Source organism: Pseudoliparis swirei, chromosome 2 (genome assembly GCF_029220125.1).
Source record: "Pseudoliparis swirei isolate HS2019 ecotype Mariana Trench chromosome 2, NWPU_hadal_v1, whole genome shotgun sequence".
NCBI classification, from domain to species: domain Eukaryota; kingdom Metazoa; phylum Chordata; class Actinopteri; order Perciformes; family Liparidae; genus Pseudoliparis; species Pseudoliparis swirei.
Window position 1 is genome coordinate 21,103,658 of NC_079389.1, and position 20,367 is coordinate 21,124,024.

Consider the following 20,367-nt stretch of genomic DNA (forward strand, 5'->3'; position numbering starts at 1 on the left):
CCTAATATTTAGACGAGGAAACTACAAAAGAAGTAGCGTAACAATGCAACATGAGGACATAACATGACAACGTAATGTAACGTTGTGCCACGACAACCTTTTTCCTTGGTTTTAAGAATTTAACTTATATCAGTAAATACAATAAATTCTCATCCACGCTTATCATTGGCGTTTTCCTCCTCAGCCGTGTCTACGAAACTCTGATTCCCGTCATTGTGTTTCCCCCTGTAGAAACAACACAGACGGGCTCAAAGTCTGACTTGGTCTGGAACCACGCCGGTGTGTTTCTTTTACCGTCTCCAATCATTTGAGAAGAGCTCATATCAGACACTTTGCACGTTTAGATTTTACACCACTCAACCGCTCAAAAAATGTCTTGCATTATAACATATTAAACCATTACATGACAAAGATTGTCCCCGAACTACAACATTACAACTCGATAACACATTGTTGCTTCAGTAACACTTTTGCAGTAATAAAATCTACAACTCTGCAAGTATGATGAATACTTTTCATACTAAATAACGTTTTATTTTCTCATGCTTTGGTAGTGCAGACAACTTGTGAGTAAAGGATCTGAATTGGTCTTGCAGCACCGACACACACACACACACACACACACACGCACACGCACACACATCATTACCGCTGTGTTGTGGGCCAACTCGTGGCCCCGTCCCAGCATGGGCACCAGATTAGGGACCGTGCTTTTTCGTTGGTTTGCTGTTCACATGACATGTGAATGGCCGGTGAGATGGCGGACCGACATTATCCGACACATTCATCTCCACATCAAAGATGAGCCCGACGGCCGGAGGAATACCACCCTGAAAGAGCAAAGAGCTGCTCGCGCTGGATTAGAGAGCCAGGAGCACAACGTAGAGCTTGTAAAGTGTTTACGAGTGACTGCCGGTAAATTGTCTTTTCTCTTCCTCACATGTTGGGTAAACCACGACATTGTTTGCATTATGTCTCCCTCCTCCTCTCGAGGTGAATCCTTTGAGATCATCCCCTTAAAAAGACGGGACGATATCACATTAAATCTCTTTGTACTTCCGTGGTGTCACAGTCAACCATCGACCGTCACCGATCACTTTTTACGGAGTTTGAACATCATTAAATACAAAATGTGTGCGTGTATTCCACCCGTATCATGACACTGGGCCTTAATCTGATGCTACAACAGCCTCCTCTCTTCTGGTTTCAGGCTTTCAAACAGATTTTCGGGGCCTGGCTGCCGGGATTTGCTCCCATTCAGCTACAAAAGCACTCACGGGGTCTGGCTCCCGTGAGCGTCCCAGTTCCTCTCACTGCTGAGTGAGGTGGAGGTCAAGCATCTGTGCAGACCAGTATCTTACGAATTGAGTTGATATGGCACTCCACTTCTAACATTTTTTACTTTCATGCAGGAGATCAGAGTTCGTGTAGCCCGCCCGCCGTTGTGCAATTCACCTTTTTTTTAACGAATCTTTTCTCGAACTTTAAGCCGACTGTGACACGAGAGGGGAAGCTAAGTGCAAACAAACTATAAACAAGACATATTTAACCTGAAAACACACCGTGAAAGGGTTAAAGTCGAAAAAACACGGACAACTCCCAGACCAGACCCGACTTGTCAGTCACCCTGTAGCCCCGCCCCTAAAGCGTCCCCTGCTTTATTGTCTGTTTGACTCTGAATGACCATAATGTACTAAATGATGACATCATGCTGGATAGAAGAAGACTTGAAACTAGAGACGGAGACGTAAACTGATGTTTAAATATACATAATAAATCATATCCATACAATCAGACTTCTTTTTTTAAACGCAGGAGTCGCCCCCTGCTGACCATTAGAAATAACGCATGTTCATGGCGCTCCCGCATTTGATCCACTTTTCTAAAGTGGAGGTTCGAAGCAGAACAAATAAAAAGACGGAGGACGTCAGTGATAGCGCCACCTGTGAAAACAAGCAACATTAAAACCGCTTTCGGATTAAGGACAGAGGGAACGTGGAGATCTCCGAAGGAGACAATGTGGAAGGGAAGAAGGGGTCGAGCCGGTGAATGCAAAGGCGGCGATAAAGGAACCGATATCAATCTGTTGAGCGGCAACACGTAAGGGACGCTGCGTAATTCGTCAGACGTTTGGCAGCCGTGCAACTCATCAAGATCCCCGTGAGCTTTGAGGGGCGCCATGAGAGCGGAGCGAGAGAATGAGAGCGGAGCGAGAGAATGAGAGCGGCGTGTCGACGGAGAGACGGAGACAGAGAGAAGACAAAAGAGGGTGAACCTGCTGCCCGGCTGCTGGTGTTGTGATTGATGAGGTCACCGAGAGGGCTCCCCCAAAATGCAGAGTGCCTCGTGAGGGTCAGTCCGAGGCTGGGCGGGGGTCAGAGTGCGACCAAAGGGGAGACCGACAGCAGCGCAGCAAGTGTCAGGAAGGGAATCCGGAGGAAGCGCCCGATTGACACCGGGTGCCGGTAATCAGAGTATCGCCGGACCGTCACAGGGATCTAAACTTCTGTTTCTCCACAGTTAGGGCGGAGTCTATTCCGTGAGTTGTGTCTCGATGGCGAGGCTTTCAGTTGCACTTCCGACCGAGCGGGAGTCAGTTGAGTCGTGTTTCCATTTTGAATTATAAAGCTCTTCGAAATTAAATACCGCTAATATGAGCGTCTCGTCGGGAAAACAGGAAAGAAAGCCCGCCTCCTGATCCGATTGGCTGCCTTGGGCCTCCTCCTTGATCCGATTGGCTGCCTTGGATCTCCTGCTTGATCCGATTGGCTGCCTTGAGCCTCCTGCTTGATCCGATTGGCTGCCTTGAGCCTCCTGCTTGATCCGATTGGCTGCCTTGGGCCTCCTCCTTGATCCGATTGGCTGCCTTGGATCTCCTGCTTGATCCGATTGGCTGCCTTGGGCCTCCTCCTTGATCCGATTGGCTGCCTTGGGCCTCCTGCTTGATCCGATTGGCTGCCTTGGGCCTCCTGCTTGGCCGATCACATTGAGTTGGTGCGCTAGCCACCATATTTTCCCCTTTCCTTTCATTCTTAAAATAAGATGAGATAATATAATCCTTCATTATTTTCCCCCTGCGCTTACGAGTCAAAAAGCTTGAGGACGTGTGCTGATTTGTACCTTTTTAAAAATAAGTTATTTTGTCCGTTTGCTGCAGCTTCTATGCTCTCGCCTCTATGGCTTTGTATGCAGTTACATCATCTATAGAATCTTCTTATTCAGTCCCAATTCATGATAAGCCGCTCATATATAATGCTTATAAAAGTATCATTAGTGTACCTTGATGTGGTCACATTTCCATACAGCATATTATTAGGTATTAATTCATCATATATGGATTGAACATTGCAGAATCATATTTCAGCTCGTCGGGAAGATTAGTGTAAAATACACAAAATCACAACGCTTATAAAACTAAAGTGCGTGACGGGGAAGACGCCGTGTCCCGTAACCCAAACAAGAATAACTCCTCCCACCCCAAAACGGCGTACATGCTAATGCCGCATACATGGGGGCGGCTTTAGCTCAGTGGGGTAAGAGGGCCGTCCTGCAACCGCAGGGTTGTGGGTTCGATCCCCGCTCTCCCCATTAGTTGCAAGCCAAGCAAGTCAAGAGCCTGCACAAGGCACCCCCCCCCAGTTGCTTCCCGGCGCAGCCCACTGCATAATAACTAAGGATATGGGTTAAATGCAGAACTGCAGAGAACTAATTTCATAAAAAAATATTCTATTCTATGTCCACACAAAGCACCTTCCTGAGTTGTCACTTAGAGTCCCCAGGTGGGAGGGCCCGCCGTGGAGTAGCAATGTGTGAAGGTAACCTTTTCAACTGTGTCGGAGCCACTTGGTAAACACACACTATAATTACTGCTTATTAGAGGCTATATAGGGGCCCATTAGTGCACTGGCCCTACCCCTCGCTGCCTGCCACCTCATTATAGGAGCCGGCACAGCACAGTCTGCCTCATTACCACCTGCCTGTTAAACTCACACACACACACACACACACACACACACACACACACACACACACACACACACACACACACACACACACACACACACACTCACAAACAAGTAAACACATACTTGTGAACCCACTGCAGGTGCTGCCAGATTGTAGTCAGGTGTTGACTTGTTAAGGGTTAGACATTGGGAAAGTGTGTGTCCGTGTGTGTGTGTGTGTGTTTGTGTGTGTAGGTTCATGTGTGTAAGCATGTTTATTGCATCATGTGATATTAATCCAAAGTGATCAACAGAGATTGTTTATGAAGTTGTAAATTATTGTTAAATATTCATTTAGATACACGGATGTTCATCGTATGTTTCATACGTTACCGACAGCGTACGCGTGACTGCACGCATAACTTTGGTTGAGTCGGACAATTTTTATACTTCCTGTTTCACAATAACTATACAGGAACTGCCCCGCATTACTTGGGCATAACCACCTGTCATAACCACCTGTCATAACCACCTGTCATCACCACCTGTGTGTCGTTAGTGTGTGTACTTTCTAGTTGACGTGACGTGATATTTTCAGTTTGAGGCTCCTCTTCATTACCATCGTCAACGCTAACAAAATGCTTCTCTCCTAATCGCTTCCCTCGGCACGCCCTGTTTTTTGAACCGCTCTCCGTTACGGCCGAAAAACAAAAAACAATAACTTCACATTCCGCGCCGCGCCCCGACGCCGCTTCGCCACGCCTCCATGCGCCCGCAGACAAAAGCCCCTCCTCTCCGTCAAGCATGGCGCCGAACCGAGCGCAGCTGCCACCGCCGAGGCCCGGCCCGTCTCAACGACCCGGATTTACTGGGGGACCCAGACGCTTGCTTCCCCTCCCCTCTCTCTCTCTCTCTCTCTCTCTCTCTCTCATCCCTCTCTCGGCCCTCGCCGTGCCCCTCTGCTCGGGCTGGAAGTCCCTGAGCGGCGCCATGGCACCGCCGGCAGTCACTTGTTTTTGGTTCCGGCCGGCGGTACGGAGGAGGCAGATGGCGAGAAAGAAAGCGCGAGTGTAGAAGAAGAAAGAGTGGCGCTGTCAAGTCCTACTCAAATTTCCGACTCAATCCCTTTTATTTTTATTTTGGCTTTGTTAGTTGATCGGTCTGTCGGTGAATTAGGTTGTAAACCTTTAAAAGACAGAGAACAAAAATTACCTTTTAAATTAGACATTTTAATTAAACATTTACACTGAATTTTTATTATAATAATAATTACATAATATTAATACATTATATAATATTATATAATAATAATAATAACAATAATTATATAATATTAATAAATTATATAATATTATATAATAATAATAAGATTAATAATAATTAATACATTATATAATATTATATAATAATAATAATTATATAATATTAATAAATTATATAATAATAATAATAATTAATGAATTATATAATATAATATAATAATAATAATTTTAATTTTAATTTCTTCCAAACTCAAAATGAAATATTTTAGCACAAATTCTTTCACACAAAATCAATGCATTTAACGCTGCAATGTGTTTCTTCACCAACCTACACAGCAGCTAAACATATTAATATTAAGCAGCATTTTTAAACAACATGAAAGTAAATAAACCATTTCACCGACCGCTGCTGTCTTTGGACTGACCCTGAAGCGTCTTCTCTGCTGTTTGCTTGTTCCAATGGTGAGAACCTTCCGGTCCCAGGTCCTGTCACAGGTGCTCCAAATCAGGTGACAAGCAGCCGGTTTGCTGCTGCTGGTGCACTCTGGGAAATGTAGTTGTATGAGACTAAGTCCTCAGATTCAGCTCAACAGACACAATGTGGAGGGACCCTGTGGAGAAGACCTGAGTATTCTGCAGGGTGCGAGAGCAGTAAGTCCTCCGATGCCACATGTGAGTATTCACGTGAGGATTTACCCGTCTGCTGTCTCCATGGTTAAAGTCCAGTGAAAAGTCAGATATTTATGGTTTATTACAAAGTGGGTCTTAATCTCATAGCCTTGGCGGTCGCTTATCAGTTTTAGACACATTGTACTCACCAAATTCATTATTGGAAAGTTACTGGTCCAATGGGTCTAGAGAGTCTGACGTACTTACTGGTCAAATTGAGTAATAATGTCGGCAATAATCTACATTAAGTATACGCTAATTGGAGGCAGGTAGTTGCAGTATAAGCTGTGATGGGCAACAGTTATTTGCCTTTAATTTTCTCTTCGTCTAACTTGGAGATTCTTGACCCGTCTGGTTTATTTCTCCCAGGTTCTATAATTCTGGAGTTATCCGTCAGGTTTTGCTGAAGTATAGAATTAGACGATCCAAAAATCAACCTTATTTCATTTACTCATTGCATGTTCCTTTAATCCTTTAAAGATACCCGCACGGGCGCATCGGCGGCAGCAAGGGTGGCGCAGTATTTATATTTATTTTAATATTTGGGTGAGAATGGATTTTCTGTTGTGTGACAGTTTGTAAACAGATGTTTTGATGTAGCTTTGTTGTTGAACCTCAGCCTCATTTATTCAGTAATTAATATACAAACGGTGATTTACTGCGTGTTCCTTGAATGAAACAATGCATTTTGAATGCTGGCCCCCCAGTATGTGTACAGGGCATATAAACCTTTAAAGCTTGCATCAACACAAATATAACCAAAATAACCAAAAACACATTGACTAAATACCATCATATTAATAAAAAAATTTAGAGAAACAACTCATTACAATCATTAATCAAGAGCAATCACGAACATCCAACGTTGAAGTATGTTATATTTTCGCGTACACGCGGCTGTCTGAACAAATCCACCGAGATGGAACGGCGCCAGATAATGAAGCCCTCACAATATGAGCTCGTCGGCCTTGGACCGGAGTCGAGAATCATCAACCTGAAGCACCTGTTAGTCCAGTTAGTCCGTTAATTTAATTAGGAGAGAAAGGAGTTGGCTGTGTCGAACAACAAGTTCCCCCCCGGAAGAATCCCTCGAATTCTTGCCGTGTGGTTAGTGTTGTAGAAGTGGCTGATAAAGGCGCATGTGTGGCATTCAAGATATAAGCATGTGTGTGTGTGTGTGTGTGCGGGTATGTGTGTGTGTGTGTGTGTGTGTGTGTCCACTCCAGGGTACTCCAAACGTTGAGGACAGCCCCTCCAGAAAACACAGGCCCGGCCCTCCAATCTCAAAGGACGAGCTCCATTCACCTCCTGGCAACGGCGCTGAGAAATGGAGAAGAGATGGGCCGAGCGGAATGGGCGGGCAGTAAATTATCAACTTTCGGTGGAGAGGACACGATATTTATTTATAGCATTCAGCCGGCGTGGTGGTGGGGGGGGGGGGGGAGGGGCTTTTGCGAGGGGCATCCTAGGTGGTCAGCGCTGACCTGCACTAACCCCTTGTATCCTGTCTCATTCTCCCAGCCTTCACACTCGTCTTGTACCCGGAGCTCCCGAGACCTCCCTGGTAATTAGGGAACGAGTCACGCCCACTCCCTGCCCCCGAATGCGGTAAATTCTCCTCCTTCTCCCGGCCCCCGTGACACGCACACTCACACATCCTCCGAAATCGGGCGGGGGGGGGGGGGCTTCGAGACGCCATTCAGCCCCCCCCCCCCCTCACACTCTACATTTTATCACCACCCCTTGTTTTGTTTCGCTGTCTCAATCCATCAATCTTCCCATTAGCCTCCTCCGTATTACGGAAGCCGCGGGGAACGCCCCCTTTACACCGGCCCTTCAAATCCGTCTTCCTCTCCTGCGCCTCTCTCGGCCTCCTCCCTCTCTCTCCCTCCATCCTCACGGCCTTCGGGCCTCGTTAGCGGGTTACCCGCCGGCTCCTCGAAAGTGTCCGCATGGTCTTCCTCGTCCTCCAACTTGAGGTTAGCGTCAGACTCACCTGGTGGGGGGGGCTGGACAGAGGGAGACGGGCTGTGGGTGCAGGGCGGGTGGGGTGTGGGTGGGGGGGGGGGTAGCAGCACTTTGGGTGGTATGTGTCCTGCGAGGGTGGGACACAATGCCACCAGTGTTCAGGCGGGCCCACAGGAGCTTGTTTTACAACAGGGGAGGGGCGGCCATCAATGGCCATGTGATGTGAACCACGCTGAGCCGATTCCCAGTGACAAGCAGCCCCCTCCGAGCTGGAGCCCCGCCTCCTCTTTTCTCTGCTTTCTCCCATCGCCTCCCTCCTCCCCTCCCACCACATTCTGTCCCCTCGGACCAAAACCAGGGCGAGCCGAGAGCAGGCCACGGCGCCGCCCCTCAACGGGCTGGACATAAGGGGGAGGCATGCCCACACACAGCACATAAACACACACACACACACACACAGACGCACACACTCACAATTTCTCCCAGACATAATGGGCATCGACTCACGTGCGTCGACACGCATGGGGACGGACCCTTCCCGTCCTTCTCCGCCTAATGACGCCTCGAGCGACTTGAATTGGGGTTGGTTTAATTGAAGCGGCGTGGCCCTTATTTGTGTTCCTCTCTTCGTTCTCAGAAAGAAAAAAGAAGAAGAAAAAGAATGTCCTTGATGACAGCGTAATTGCTAAAGAATTGAAGGAGAGTCAGTGTGTCGAGCTGCCATGCAAACGGGGCTACCCGGCCCGGGCGGCAGGGCCTCGCGCCCAGAGGGCCCGCCAGAGCCTCTGACCCGCCGGCTCCATCATGGAGCTCTGCTCTAGTTTAAAACTACTTGGTCCAAATCGAGTTTAAAAATAAACCGCCAGTAGGAGAGGGACACCTGCATGGGACACCTGCATGAGACACCTGGGACACCTGCATGGGACACCTGGGACACCTGGGACACATGGGACACCTGCATGGGACACCTGGGACACCTGTGACACCTGCATGGGACACCTGGGACACATGGGACACCTGCATGGGACACCTGGGACACATGGGACACCTGGGACACCTGCATGGGACACATGGGACACATGGGACACCTGCATGGGACACATGGGACACCTGGGACACCTGCATGGGACACCTGGGACACCTGCATGGGACACATGGGACACCTGCATGGGACACCTGGGACACCTGGGACACCTGATGATGGCCAACACATCGTCTTTCCAATAGCTGCTGACTAAGGGAACTCTTTCTGTCAGCAACATGGAAATGAAGTTCACTTCATCTATCCATCCATCACTCCATCCATCCATCACTCCGTCCAACCATCCGTCCATCCATCACTCCATCCATCACTTCATCCATCCATCCATCCATCACTCCGTCCAACCATCCATCCATCACTCTGTCCATCCATCCATCCATCACTCCATCCATCACTCCATCCATCACTCCGTCCAACCACCCATCCATCCCTCCCTCCATCCCTCCTGGAGATGACTCTCACATTAAGGTGGTTGCCACAGGTGAAAGTCACTTATTTTAAGTTGCCCTCTGTGTTCAGAGAGCTGCTCGTCGTTTGGATGTTCACGCTTTCTATTGTTGTGTTTTTTCCCAGCTTTACATTAAATGATAAGAGTGGAATTGTATTTTAATAGTGGAGAAACGTTGGTTCACAATCAAGTGCTCATCTCTCCACTAATACCTCGATGAGCAATACGTCTTCCTGAAGCATAATTGTCCGGGTGATATTTTAGCAGCACATGCCACCATTTCACATTTGTTTCAATGTAGTTACGAGAAAAAAATGTTACATTTTCAGTTTGGGAATGTGAAACACCAACTGACCACTCAGAGGACACCTACAACCCAAAAGGTGTGAAAACATCATTTTCGGGGTATAGGTTTGAGTGTGTGTGTGTGTGTGTGTGTGTGGGGGGGGGTGACAGCTGTTTCTCTTGGGGAAATAATAAAGTAGTCGAGACTCTTTGTCCGGGCTGATGAGCTGGTGTGTGATGGGATCAGGAGGCAGTGAGAGTAAAGGAATGTAACCCAGCCTCTCGGTCCCTCCATATGACGCTAATTGCAGCAGAGCGGGGATGGCCTGGGCTGCTTGTCTACGCCATTGTTATTCCTCTGCCTATTGTCTCCGGCCTTCTGACAATGGCCATCTGAATGAGAGCCTGTTGAGCCGGGCGGATCCCCATCATTAGACCCCTTTACACCCTTTGTGATGCAGCACCGAGGAAACTGTAGGGCTATCGGTGACTCCCAACGGGGCCGAGGCCCTCGGCCACTGTGACGCAGAGACAATCTATTTGTTGTTTCGGACGTCCATCCGCACAAAAGAAAGCACGCTTCACCTTTGGAGAACTTTTCAGCGAAGCTCTCCGATGCGGAGATGTTTGAAAATGACTCTCGTAGACTCGGGATGAAAGATTTATAGCCGCTTATCACGTACGGTCTTCTCCGCAAGACACAACCCGACACTCAAGGAGTGTTGGAGTAAGTACAACATCGGTTAGACTCTCGTCTTATGGTCTTTTCAGTCTTTCAAAAAAAGGAAAGAAGATTTTCCTGTTGTAAAATATAATCCTTGTAGCCTACAACTAAACCCTTCAAAATGGCTACCTCCCTTCAAAGCTGGTTTCCAATCCAACGAGGTGACACATTCTGGACCCCAACACTGAATTGTGTTTTTTGACGCCAGGGATCAGAGACAGTTGGAGGGAACAGAGCAGAGTTATATATATTTAATCCTGAATTCAATGTGTCCATTCAAGCCCACTTCACACCAGATGGTGGCGCTGAAGCTGTTTCGTTCTGTGCAAAGCGAAATGGAAGGAAGAAGAAGAAGAAGAAGAAGATGAAGATTTGGCCGATTTCATATTGCTTCGGCGTGGGCCGCCAGCTGTTAAAGCAACTTTAAAATGCCGGGGAGGATGGAACTTCATCCGACATTGAATATACATTTCAGATTCAAGAATAATCAGACAAAGATGTAGTTGTTGTTGTTGTGGTTTTAGGTGTTGATTCAACTCCATTTTGGTGGATGCAGTTTGTGCTGCTGTTGCATAATGAAGAGACGTTTCATTTAGCCTCCTCATGTTGATATCAATGGGCTGGACAAAATACCCGAAACACCTATAAGGATAACACAATGCCAAATGAACTAATAATAATAATAATAATAATACATTTATTTTATAAGGCGCCTTTCAAGGCACTCAAGGTCGCCGTACAACACATTAAAAACAGTGAAGACAACCGGACTGATTATTTTGTGGCAAAAAAATGCCCCAAAATAACCAAATGAGATGATAAATCAGACGCGTGGGCGGGACTAGACCACTTACATTGATGCCCCACGGTTCCCACTCCGGGTCGACCCAATCTCAAAAGTAAAAAATAGCAAAATAAGCATGTGTAGATTACTATGTGATTTGATTGCTTCAATTATACTTAACTAAATTGTACAGTCTAAATAAGTTCCAGAGCTTTTCTAAACATCCTGAAGACATTTTAACAGCCTGAACATAACGTCTCCTTCATTACCCCCGGAGACAACCGACAGCATCACTCCAGAGAACGTGACGCTTTTTTTGTGCGCGCAAGTCGGGTCACGGACGCACTAAGACAGAGACACAACCCGCCAGCTGGCGTTGCTTTGGGGTAACGTGCTGCTCCGTCCGCTCCTCCGTCTCCCTAAAACAAGCATCTGGAGGGGAGTGAATACAAGTGTGAATATATTCATCCCCGTGCTGCTTTGTTAAATCTCTGGGCGTGAAGCCGTCGTACCCCCCTTGCCCTCCGGGGTGACCCCCGAGGATCAGAGACCGGGTTGTCGAAACATTTGTAACATTTGGCCAAAGCAAATCTCCGGCTGCCTGTTGAATTGAAGCTCAGACCAAAGAGGAGAAGAAAAAAGAAGGGGGAAAAAATCCCCCCTGGAACCCTCAAAACACTCCCTACACCAGGACCCCCCCCCCCCTCCCCCCGCCTTCTCTCGTTTCTTATCCCTCACACACACATCGAGCACGGAGGCTCAACCCCTCACAACCTCCAGCAAATCCCCTTTATCTTTTCCCAGCCAGATGGGGCCGCCGGAATAATAGCCCGAGCCCAATGAGTTCCATTCAATTTGTCATGCCGTCTAAAGGAGCTTGTAAGCTTCCCATTTGCAGTTATGTTATAGTAACCATGGGAGGCTCGGCAGTGTTAGGACTTAATTACCTCCTAATAGCTGTTGTAGAGATAAAGCCCCGGGCCAGCATAACCTAACACTGTCCGGCCCCTTTAGGCACGGAGGCCTGAAGACTCCCTCGATCCGCATCACGTGGCCTGCCTATACATCAAGGCCTCTTCACGCCACGTGCACCTGGACAGCTCCGCCTCCGGGTCCTGGACCCACATCCACCGATGTTTCAACGTCCGCTGGTTCGGGAAAGCTGGAACTAACTTTTTTATAGCAAAGACAAAATGTTACGCCGTCTGTTGGTCAGCGAACAACTTTCGGTCCGGTTGGAATCACCTCAACAGTTATTGGATAGATGCCCATGAAATGTCGTACGGACACTTTATTTTTGTAAACCTTTATTTAACCAGGTGAATCCCATTGAGATTAAAAATCTATTTTTCGAGGGCGACCTGGACGAGACAGGCGACATGATAATGCTTACTTCAGTGAACCTATAGACGCTTCCTCTAGCGCCACCATGAGGTTCATGTTTGCGGTGTTGGGGGATAACAGCTGATGCTTCGACATTCCCTCTAGCACACAGGTGTCAAACTCAAGGCCCGCAGGCCGAATCCTACCTATCTACCTATCTACCTATCTATATATATATATATATATCTCTGTCTACCTATCTACCTCCTACCTACCTATATATCTATCTACCTACCTACCTACCTACCTATCTATCTACCTACCTATCTATCTATCTACCTATCTATCTATCTACCTACCTACCTATCTATCTATCTACCTATCTATCTATCTACCTACCTATCTATCTATATACCTACCTACCTATCTACCTATCTATCTATCTACCTACTATATCTATCTATCTACCTACCTATCTATCTATATACCTACCTACCTATCTATCTACCTACCTACCTATCTATCTACCTACCTACCTATGTATCTACCTACCTATCTATCTACCTACCTATCTATCTACCTACCTACCTATCTACCTACCTACCTATCTATCTACCTATCTATCTACCTATCTACCTATCTATCTATCTATCTATCTATCTACCTACCTACCTACCAATACTACCTATCTATCTATCTATCTTTCTAAAATATTTTTTGTGGGAAACATTATTTAATGTGTTTTCTGTAGTAGTAGTTGTTGTTGTTGTTGTTGTTGTTGCTCTTCTTCAAAACAGCATGCACTTCCTGTGTTGGCACTTAACTTTGCAATCTAATGTACAGTGACTCACTTCGGTGGGAGAGCCGCATGTGACACACACACACGCACACACACGCACACACACGCAGTAACACAGTGTGGCAGGCGGCGTCTCACGTTCCTCGCCACAGATTTCAACAAAAGCGAGAATTTTGCTTCATTTGGTTCCAAGATTTGTCAGAGAATGGGACGGAGGGGCCGAGCCGGGACATCATTCATGTCTTTCAGCCGGTTAGCTCCTCAGACAGAAAGAGAAAACTTCTCTCCGCTTTTTTCCACCCACTCTTTTCTGCTTTTTTTGTTGTTGTTGGTTCCTTTTCTTTTTTTTATTTTGGAGGCAGATTAGCAGGATTAAGTAGGCTCACATATGCTCCTCTTCACTATTGGTATTCACCACGGCACCGGGCCTATACCGCCACCCAGACTGATGGACAGGGAGGGAGAGAGGGAGAGAGAGGGATATAGAGGGATATAGAGAGAGGGAGAGGGAGAGGGAGAGAGGGAGAGAGAGAGGGATTGAGGGAGGGAGAGAGAGAGAGGGAGAGAGAGGGAGGTGAGAGAGAGAGAGGGAGAGAGAGGTGAGAGAGAGAGAGGGAGGGAGAGAGGAGGAGAGAGAGAGGGGAGAGGAGGAGAGAGAGAGGAGGGAGGGAGAGAGAGAGAGAGAGGAGAGAGGGAGAGAGAGAAAGGGAGGGAGGGAGAGAGAGAGAGAGGGAGAGAGGGAGAGAGAGAGAGAGGAAGACGGAGGGAGAGAGGGAGAGAGAGGGAGAGGGAGAGAGAGAGGGAGAGAGAGAGGGAGGGAGGGAAGGAGAGAGGGAGAGAGAGAAAGGGAGAGATGGAGAGAGGGAGAGAGGTAGGGAGGGAGAGAGAGAGGGAGGGAGAGAGGGAGATGATGGTGGTGAGGAGTGTTGTGTAGTTGAGAGTCAAAGTTGGAGGGGAAGAGGAAGTGTTAATAACTCCTCTATAACCTTTTGGTTTAAGGCTGTTTTTTGTTCTCCGCCCTTTTTGCTGATGATTCAAATCAAACTCTAATATGACAGTAAACTCTATTTTCCACGACAACGCTTCAAACTGTTTGTGTTCTGCTCTTTCCTGTATCGACCCCATGCGATGCCGAGTCGTCGGGTCCAGTGAGAACCCGGTTCCCCCAGTCCGCTGTGGAGGAACCTGCCGGGCCGGCACCGGGAGCCAGACCCTCGGCACCAGTGGTCTCTGGTGGTTCAACGGGAGCAGATCCCTGCCGCCGTGGGGTCAGAGCGGGGAGGAAAACCGGGAAAGACGAGCGGCAAAGCTCATTCACTCATAACACATGAAGTGTTTTCATTTTTCTCTCATAATAACACTATAATAATGGATGTAGGCTGAATATGGCTGTATACAGGTATGGCTCTAACAGTTCCCCCTTGTTTATTTGATGTTATTGTTTGAGCCACTCTGTTTCTTTTAGCAATGGGTGATCATTTTGACCAAATGTGATTTACTGCAACCTCTTTGATTGAAGGGGTGAAACAAGAAATCAAGACATGTCCTCCTGGGGATGAATAAAGTTATATATAATCTAATGTAAAGGCTCATGAATCAGTGAAGCATGTGGTGTGTGTCACACATTAGCTATAAGTCAAATGAAAGGACAAGGTCACCCATCTCTTACTTTTAACACCTGACCTTAAACTGATGGCTTTTTTGGAATTAGAATAAGAGTTTTCAGGAAATCAATCAAAGGAGCAATTTTTAATATATATATATATATATATAAAATTTATATAAGCTTTTAAAATATATATATATATATATATATATATATGAAAAGCTTTTATAATATATATATATATATAAAATGTATACACGCTTTAAAAATAATATATATATATTTATTTATTTATTTCAAATTTATATAAGCTTTTTAAAATATATATATTTTGTAAAGCTTTTATAATATATATATATATATATATATATATATATATATATATAGTTGCCTTCTAAAAAAAGGAAAAGTAGGTCTGCATGATTTATTTGTGGTCATTTCATAAGTTTCTCAACCTTGGTTTGGGACCCTAAATCACCCCCTCGTGCCAAGTTGAGCAAGTCTTTCTTTTTAAATCATAGATCAGGAGATGAATATATATATATATATATATATATAATCTCATATATATGTATATATATATATAGATTCATCTATATGTTTCTGAAACACCGTGTGAGGGTTTACAGTGACACGAGGCCTCCATAGTTCCAGACAGAGATGAACAATATGACGCAACAAGATGCCAGTGGTAAGGAGAGGAGTGTGTGTGGGAATGTGCAATGAGGCGAGAGGTGGCACAGATACACACCTCCTGGTTTCAAACGCCCCCATTAATATAATCTCATTTAACGGGAGGAAACACGCAGATCATAACGATGAGAAAATATAACATAATAAAAAAGGGGGGGGGCAGTGTGTGTTTGCGCGCGTGTGTGCGTGTGTGCGTGTGTGTGTTAAAGACCTTGATTTTGTGAAATCATTGGCGGACTGATGTGAAACCTGAATCACCGTTACGGGAAGATATTCGCTTGTGATTGGCTGGCAGGTGACCGTTGAAATCGCACGAACCCGCCCTCAAGCTTTAGTTCCGGTCAACTGGTCAAGCAACATGTTCTCCATCAGATCCGGACAGTAAAGACCACAGACACACTGACGTATTTAACATTTTAATTTAACTTTACACATTTTAATAAAACAACACTTTATATATTCTTTTTTGTAAAATAAATATATATATATATATATATTCTTTATAAAAGCTTTTTTAAAATATATATATATATATTTAAAAAAGAAAAGAAAAAAGCTTATATACATTATATATATATATATATATATATGAAATATATATTAAATAATAATAATAAAAAATTAAGTTACAATTAAAAAGAGAGATATATATACATATTTTTAAAAAGCATGAATCAAAATGTGTTTTGGATGAGAAGTAATATAATTATAATGGATGACTTTATTTTTTACATTTTTTTAAATAAAAAACTAAATCGGATATTGTCTTTAATTATAAGAAGTTAAAAAAAACATATATATATATATTTATATGTTTTACATTTGTATATATATTGGAGTCCTTTGAGAGAAAACCAGATCAACGTGTCGAGGCAATTAGCGCCGATGGCGTCTGACTGCAGCGCGGCGCTCATATTTGGGGACAAAGCCGCCGTCACTGTGAGTTACGGCCGAGGGCAAATCACCGGTTCGGGCCCTTATGTGCGCCGGGAGGCCGCCGCAGAGCCAGCAGCAGGCCGCACCGCTATCGCTCACTGCGGACTAATTGAAACGTTACGGATCATAACCGTTAGAAACAATTTTTTCACACTTCATTAATTAACGTTAAAGATGCACTTTAACGGCAGCTGCTGGCCGACAGCCGGTAGCAACGGAACAACAGCAACACCGCGAGCGGGAAACATATTGCGCCGCTTATTGGGCTCCGACCCCGTTATTAACGGTTCCTGCATGCGCGTGGAGGGCGGCGGCGCGCAGTGCGGCGCGCGAGGCTCATGCGCGCGGGAGGGTTTGACTATCAAACATTCACAAAATAAAAGAGCTGAGGAACGAATCCATCAATAATAATGACGAAAATATTGTGTCGATTAAAAAGAAATAAGACATCAAATACAGAGACGATAAATTCTACTAAAGTGTTTTTAGTCACATTTCAATATTTAAAAAAAATGTAATCTAATTAATGAACATTTATTTCATTTAAATTTTTTAAAGAATTGTGAGTTATTTTATTACTTGTTTCCGGACACTGGATAATACAGGCACATTAATATTCACTTATAAGAGGGGCACACAAAGAAAGGTGGCTTATCATCTGTGTTATTACAATAAAATCCATGCGCGCGCGCGGGCCAGCATTTCCACAAGCAGGAGCCATAGGGGGGAGTGTGTCTGATTTCACTTAATGCTGTGTGTTGGTATAATTACATCAGGCTGGAGAACCCTCCGCCCCCCCCCCCCACCTCCCCCCACACTCCCCCTCATTCTCCTCCTCCCTGCGCGGAGCTGATTGGTCGCGGGGGCAGCGACTGCGTTGCCCCGGTGACCCGGCCCGCGAGCGGCTCCATCCCCGGCTATATAACCCGCGGTCGCGCGCAGCGTGCCAAATGGGCTGTCAATGCGATTTGGGAGTAACAAGTGGATTTGACGTTAAACGGTTTTCTCACCATTCGCGCTCGGAAAACACTCTTGGTACGTGTTTGATTACTATTATGTATTTATTTGTAAATATTATTATGCTTATATTTCTGTTTCTCCTTCTACTTTACTATTTCTTTTGTAATTCCTCATGTGGTGATGAAATATTAATTAATATATATATATATATATTTATATTTCTTTTGTAATTCCTCATTTGGTGATGAAATATTAATTTATATATATATATATATATATATATAATTATTATTATTTTAGTCAAGCTACATTGAAATACATGTATTTCCTACCAGCCTTGTTTAAAAAAAAAAATAGAATACGTTCCTGCAGGATACACAGGTGCTATTTTAGTCCTACTTTATAATTTTTAATCAAACGTATTACATCTCGATAACTTGTCATCGACCGTCGCTGTGACCTCCGTGCAGTCGGTGTTTCCTCCCGTGCCGGGATGGTTGCTGTTCGGTACATTAACCACGCGGGTCTTCTCTCTCCAGCTCACCGTGCTGGACACAGACCATGGACTCAGATACGAGCCGCGTGTCGAGCAGACCCTCATCTCCGGAGGTGGACGACATCTTCCTCGCCACCCTCAAGAAGTCGGTGCACGGCTTCTCCAGCGCCGTGTCCTCCACGCAGAACGACCACCTGTCCGAGCTCGCCACCCTGCACGGCCTGCACGGCCTGCACAGCCTCTCCGAGGACGACGACGACTCCCTCTCCCTGCGGCTGTCCAAGAAGGACCAAAAGCTGCTGTCGGAGAACGAGCTGCAGACCATCCGCCTCAAGATCAACAGCCGCGAGAGGAAGAGGATGCACGACCTCAACGTGGCCATGGACGGGCTCCGGGAGGTCATGCCCTACGCGCACGGGCCGTCGGTGCGCAAGCTCTCCAAAATCGCCACCCTGCTGCTGGCTAGAAACTACATCCTGATGCTGAGCAACTCGCTGGAGGAGATGAAGCGGCTGGTGAGCGAGTTCTACGGCAGCGGCGGGCACCACGGCGGCTTCCACCCGGCGGCCTGCGGGACTATGACGCACGCGGGACCCGTGCCGGGACACCCGGTGGTTTCCCACGCCTCGCACCCGGTGGTGCACCACCCGCTCCTCCCGCCGGCCGTCTCCTCCGCGTCGCTGTCCGCGCCCGGCATCTCCGCCGTGACCTCGGTCAGAGCCCACCACGGACTCCTCAAGGCGCCCGGAGCCGGCGCGGGGCCCCTGGGCAGCAGCTTCCAGCACTGGGGCGTCGGCACCGGGATGCCGTGCCCGTGCAGCATGTGCCAAGTCCCGCCTCCGCATGTGACCAGCATGAGCGCGGTGCCCCTGCCGAGGCTGTCCGGCGACCCCAAGTGACTCCACACTCGAGGTGGAGACGAACTTGTTCCGGGGGGGTGTTGGTACTGACTCTCTCTCTCTCCCCCACATTGTGACTCGTTTTATATTTATCTCTGTGGCTGAATCCGTTACGACGGAGCCGGTAAAGAATCCATCGGGTTTTGTTTTTTTGGGGGGTTTTGCAAACTAACTTAGCGTTTTATGGTAATTTACCTCACTTGTTTAACAGGCGTGTCTCCACAGAGCTCCTTATTACTGGACACAAGGCCCGGGCCGTGTGCGCGCGCGCGTGTCTGTGTGTGTCTCCGCAGATATTTAAAGATCAAATTGATTTTACTTCTCTCTCCTGTGGGCCCCAATCCAACCTCAAATATAGAGTGTACATATGTAGATGGATTATTCATATATTAGAGTCTCGTTACGGGAAGACTCCCCCCCCCCCCCCCACATGTTGCACCTGCTTTACTCTCTCACGTCTCAACGCTTCCCACTCCCTCTCTCTCTCTCTCATTCTCTTTCCCGACGCGAACAATGACCACTTGTTTATTTTTTTATTAAAAAATAAAATAAAAAATGAAAATGATATTTATTTACTTACTTTGGACGGGAATTTCAGATGAATGTCTGATCGTGTTGGGGCTTGAAATGTAAAATAAAGACGATTAATTGAAAAGTGAAAAAAAGGTCTTTGGTGATGTTTGTTTGTTTGTTTGTTTGTTTAAATATGTGTGTAGTTTACACAACAGAAGGAGGGACATGTCTAATGAGCTTTACAACGGCACTGATGCAACAGACTCACAATCACACTGAGGACCATATAACAGTATCAGACATTTAATTTGACTTTAAATTCACAATTTTACCAGACCTGTACTTTTATTATCAGAATTACTATAATTTTGAGTACTTATTACTCTATTATTGTCAACATAATCTATTGTCATAATCTAGAAATATTGGCATTCGAGGAAGCCAGTTGTGACATGACGGAAGGACCATATTTCCTTTTCATTGGCCTCCATTGTGCAAACCATACATAACATTTTAAACTGCTCAATATTTCAATATTCATGTCTGAAATATGTTGTCATATTTTGAGATATATAAATAAAATAGTTTTCATTGATCTCAAACTCCTTCTAACAGGTTTGCTTCTATAGTTCAACAATTCAGCCAGAAATAAAACAATTATATCCAGAGGTTTGGTTCTTTACACAATCTTTTGAATTGTGAATAACTTTAATAAAAAATAATATTAGTCTTACATGAATTCCACTTAATTAAAACAAAAATAATTCATCTAAGAGCAAATTTATTGAAATAATTGAGGTGGACAGTGTATATGTTGTTCAAGATTCAATTGTTCATTTATATATATATATATATATATATGTATATATACTATATATATATTTATATACATACATATATTATTTTTATTTTTATTATTTAATTTATTAATCTTAATATTTTAATCTTGTGAAACAAACGTGGTTTTCTGGATGGATCTCAACACAGTCGATCAGCTCCGTTTCCAACGCGTCATG

General features: G+C 45.5%; 1 protein-coding gene across 1 annotated transcript; it reads left to right on the top strand.

Moving 5' to 3' along the window:
- The first annotated feature begins 17,489 nt into the window (after window positions 1-17,489).
- On the top strand, window positions 17,490-19,243 carry olig2 (oligodendrocyte lineage transcription factor 2). Its single transcript, XM_056423465.1, has 2 exons — window positions 17,490-17,518; window positions 17,983-19,243. The coding sequence occupies exon 2, from the start codon at window positions 18,005-18,007 to the stop codon at window positions 18,836-18,838; it is 834 nt and encodes a 277-aa protein (XP_056279440.1). The 5' UTR covers window positions 17,490-17,518; window positions 17,983-18,004; the 3' UTR covers window positions 18,839-19,243.
- Window positions 19,244-20,367: the final 1,124 nt, after the last annotated feature.

Coding starts and splice junctions, on each gene's coding strand:
- olig2 (XM_056423465.1), top strand. CDS start 18,005: ATGGACTCAGATACGAGCCGCGTGTCGAGCAGACCCTCATCTCCGGAG.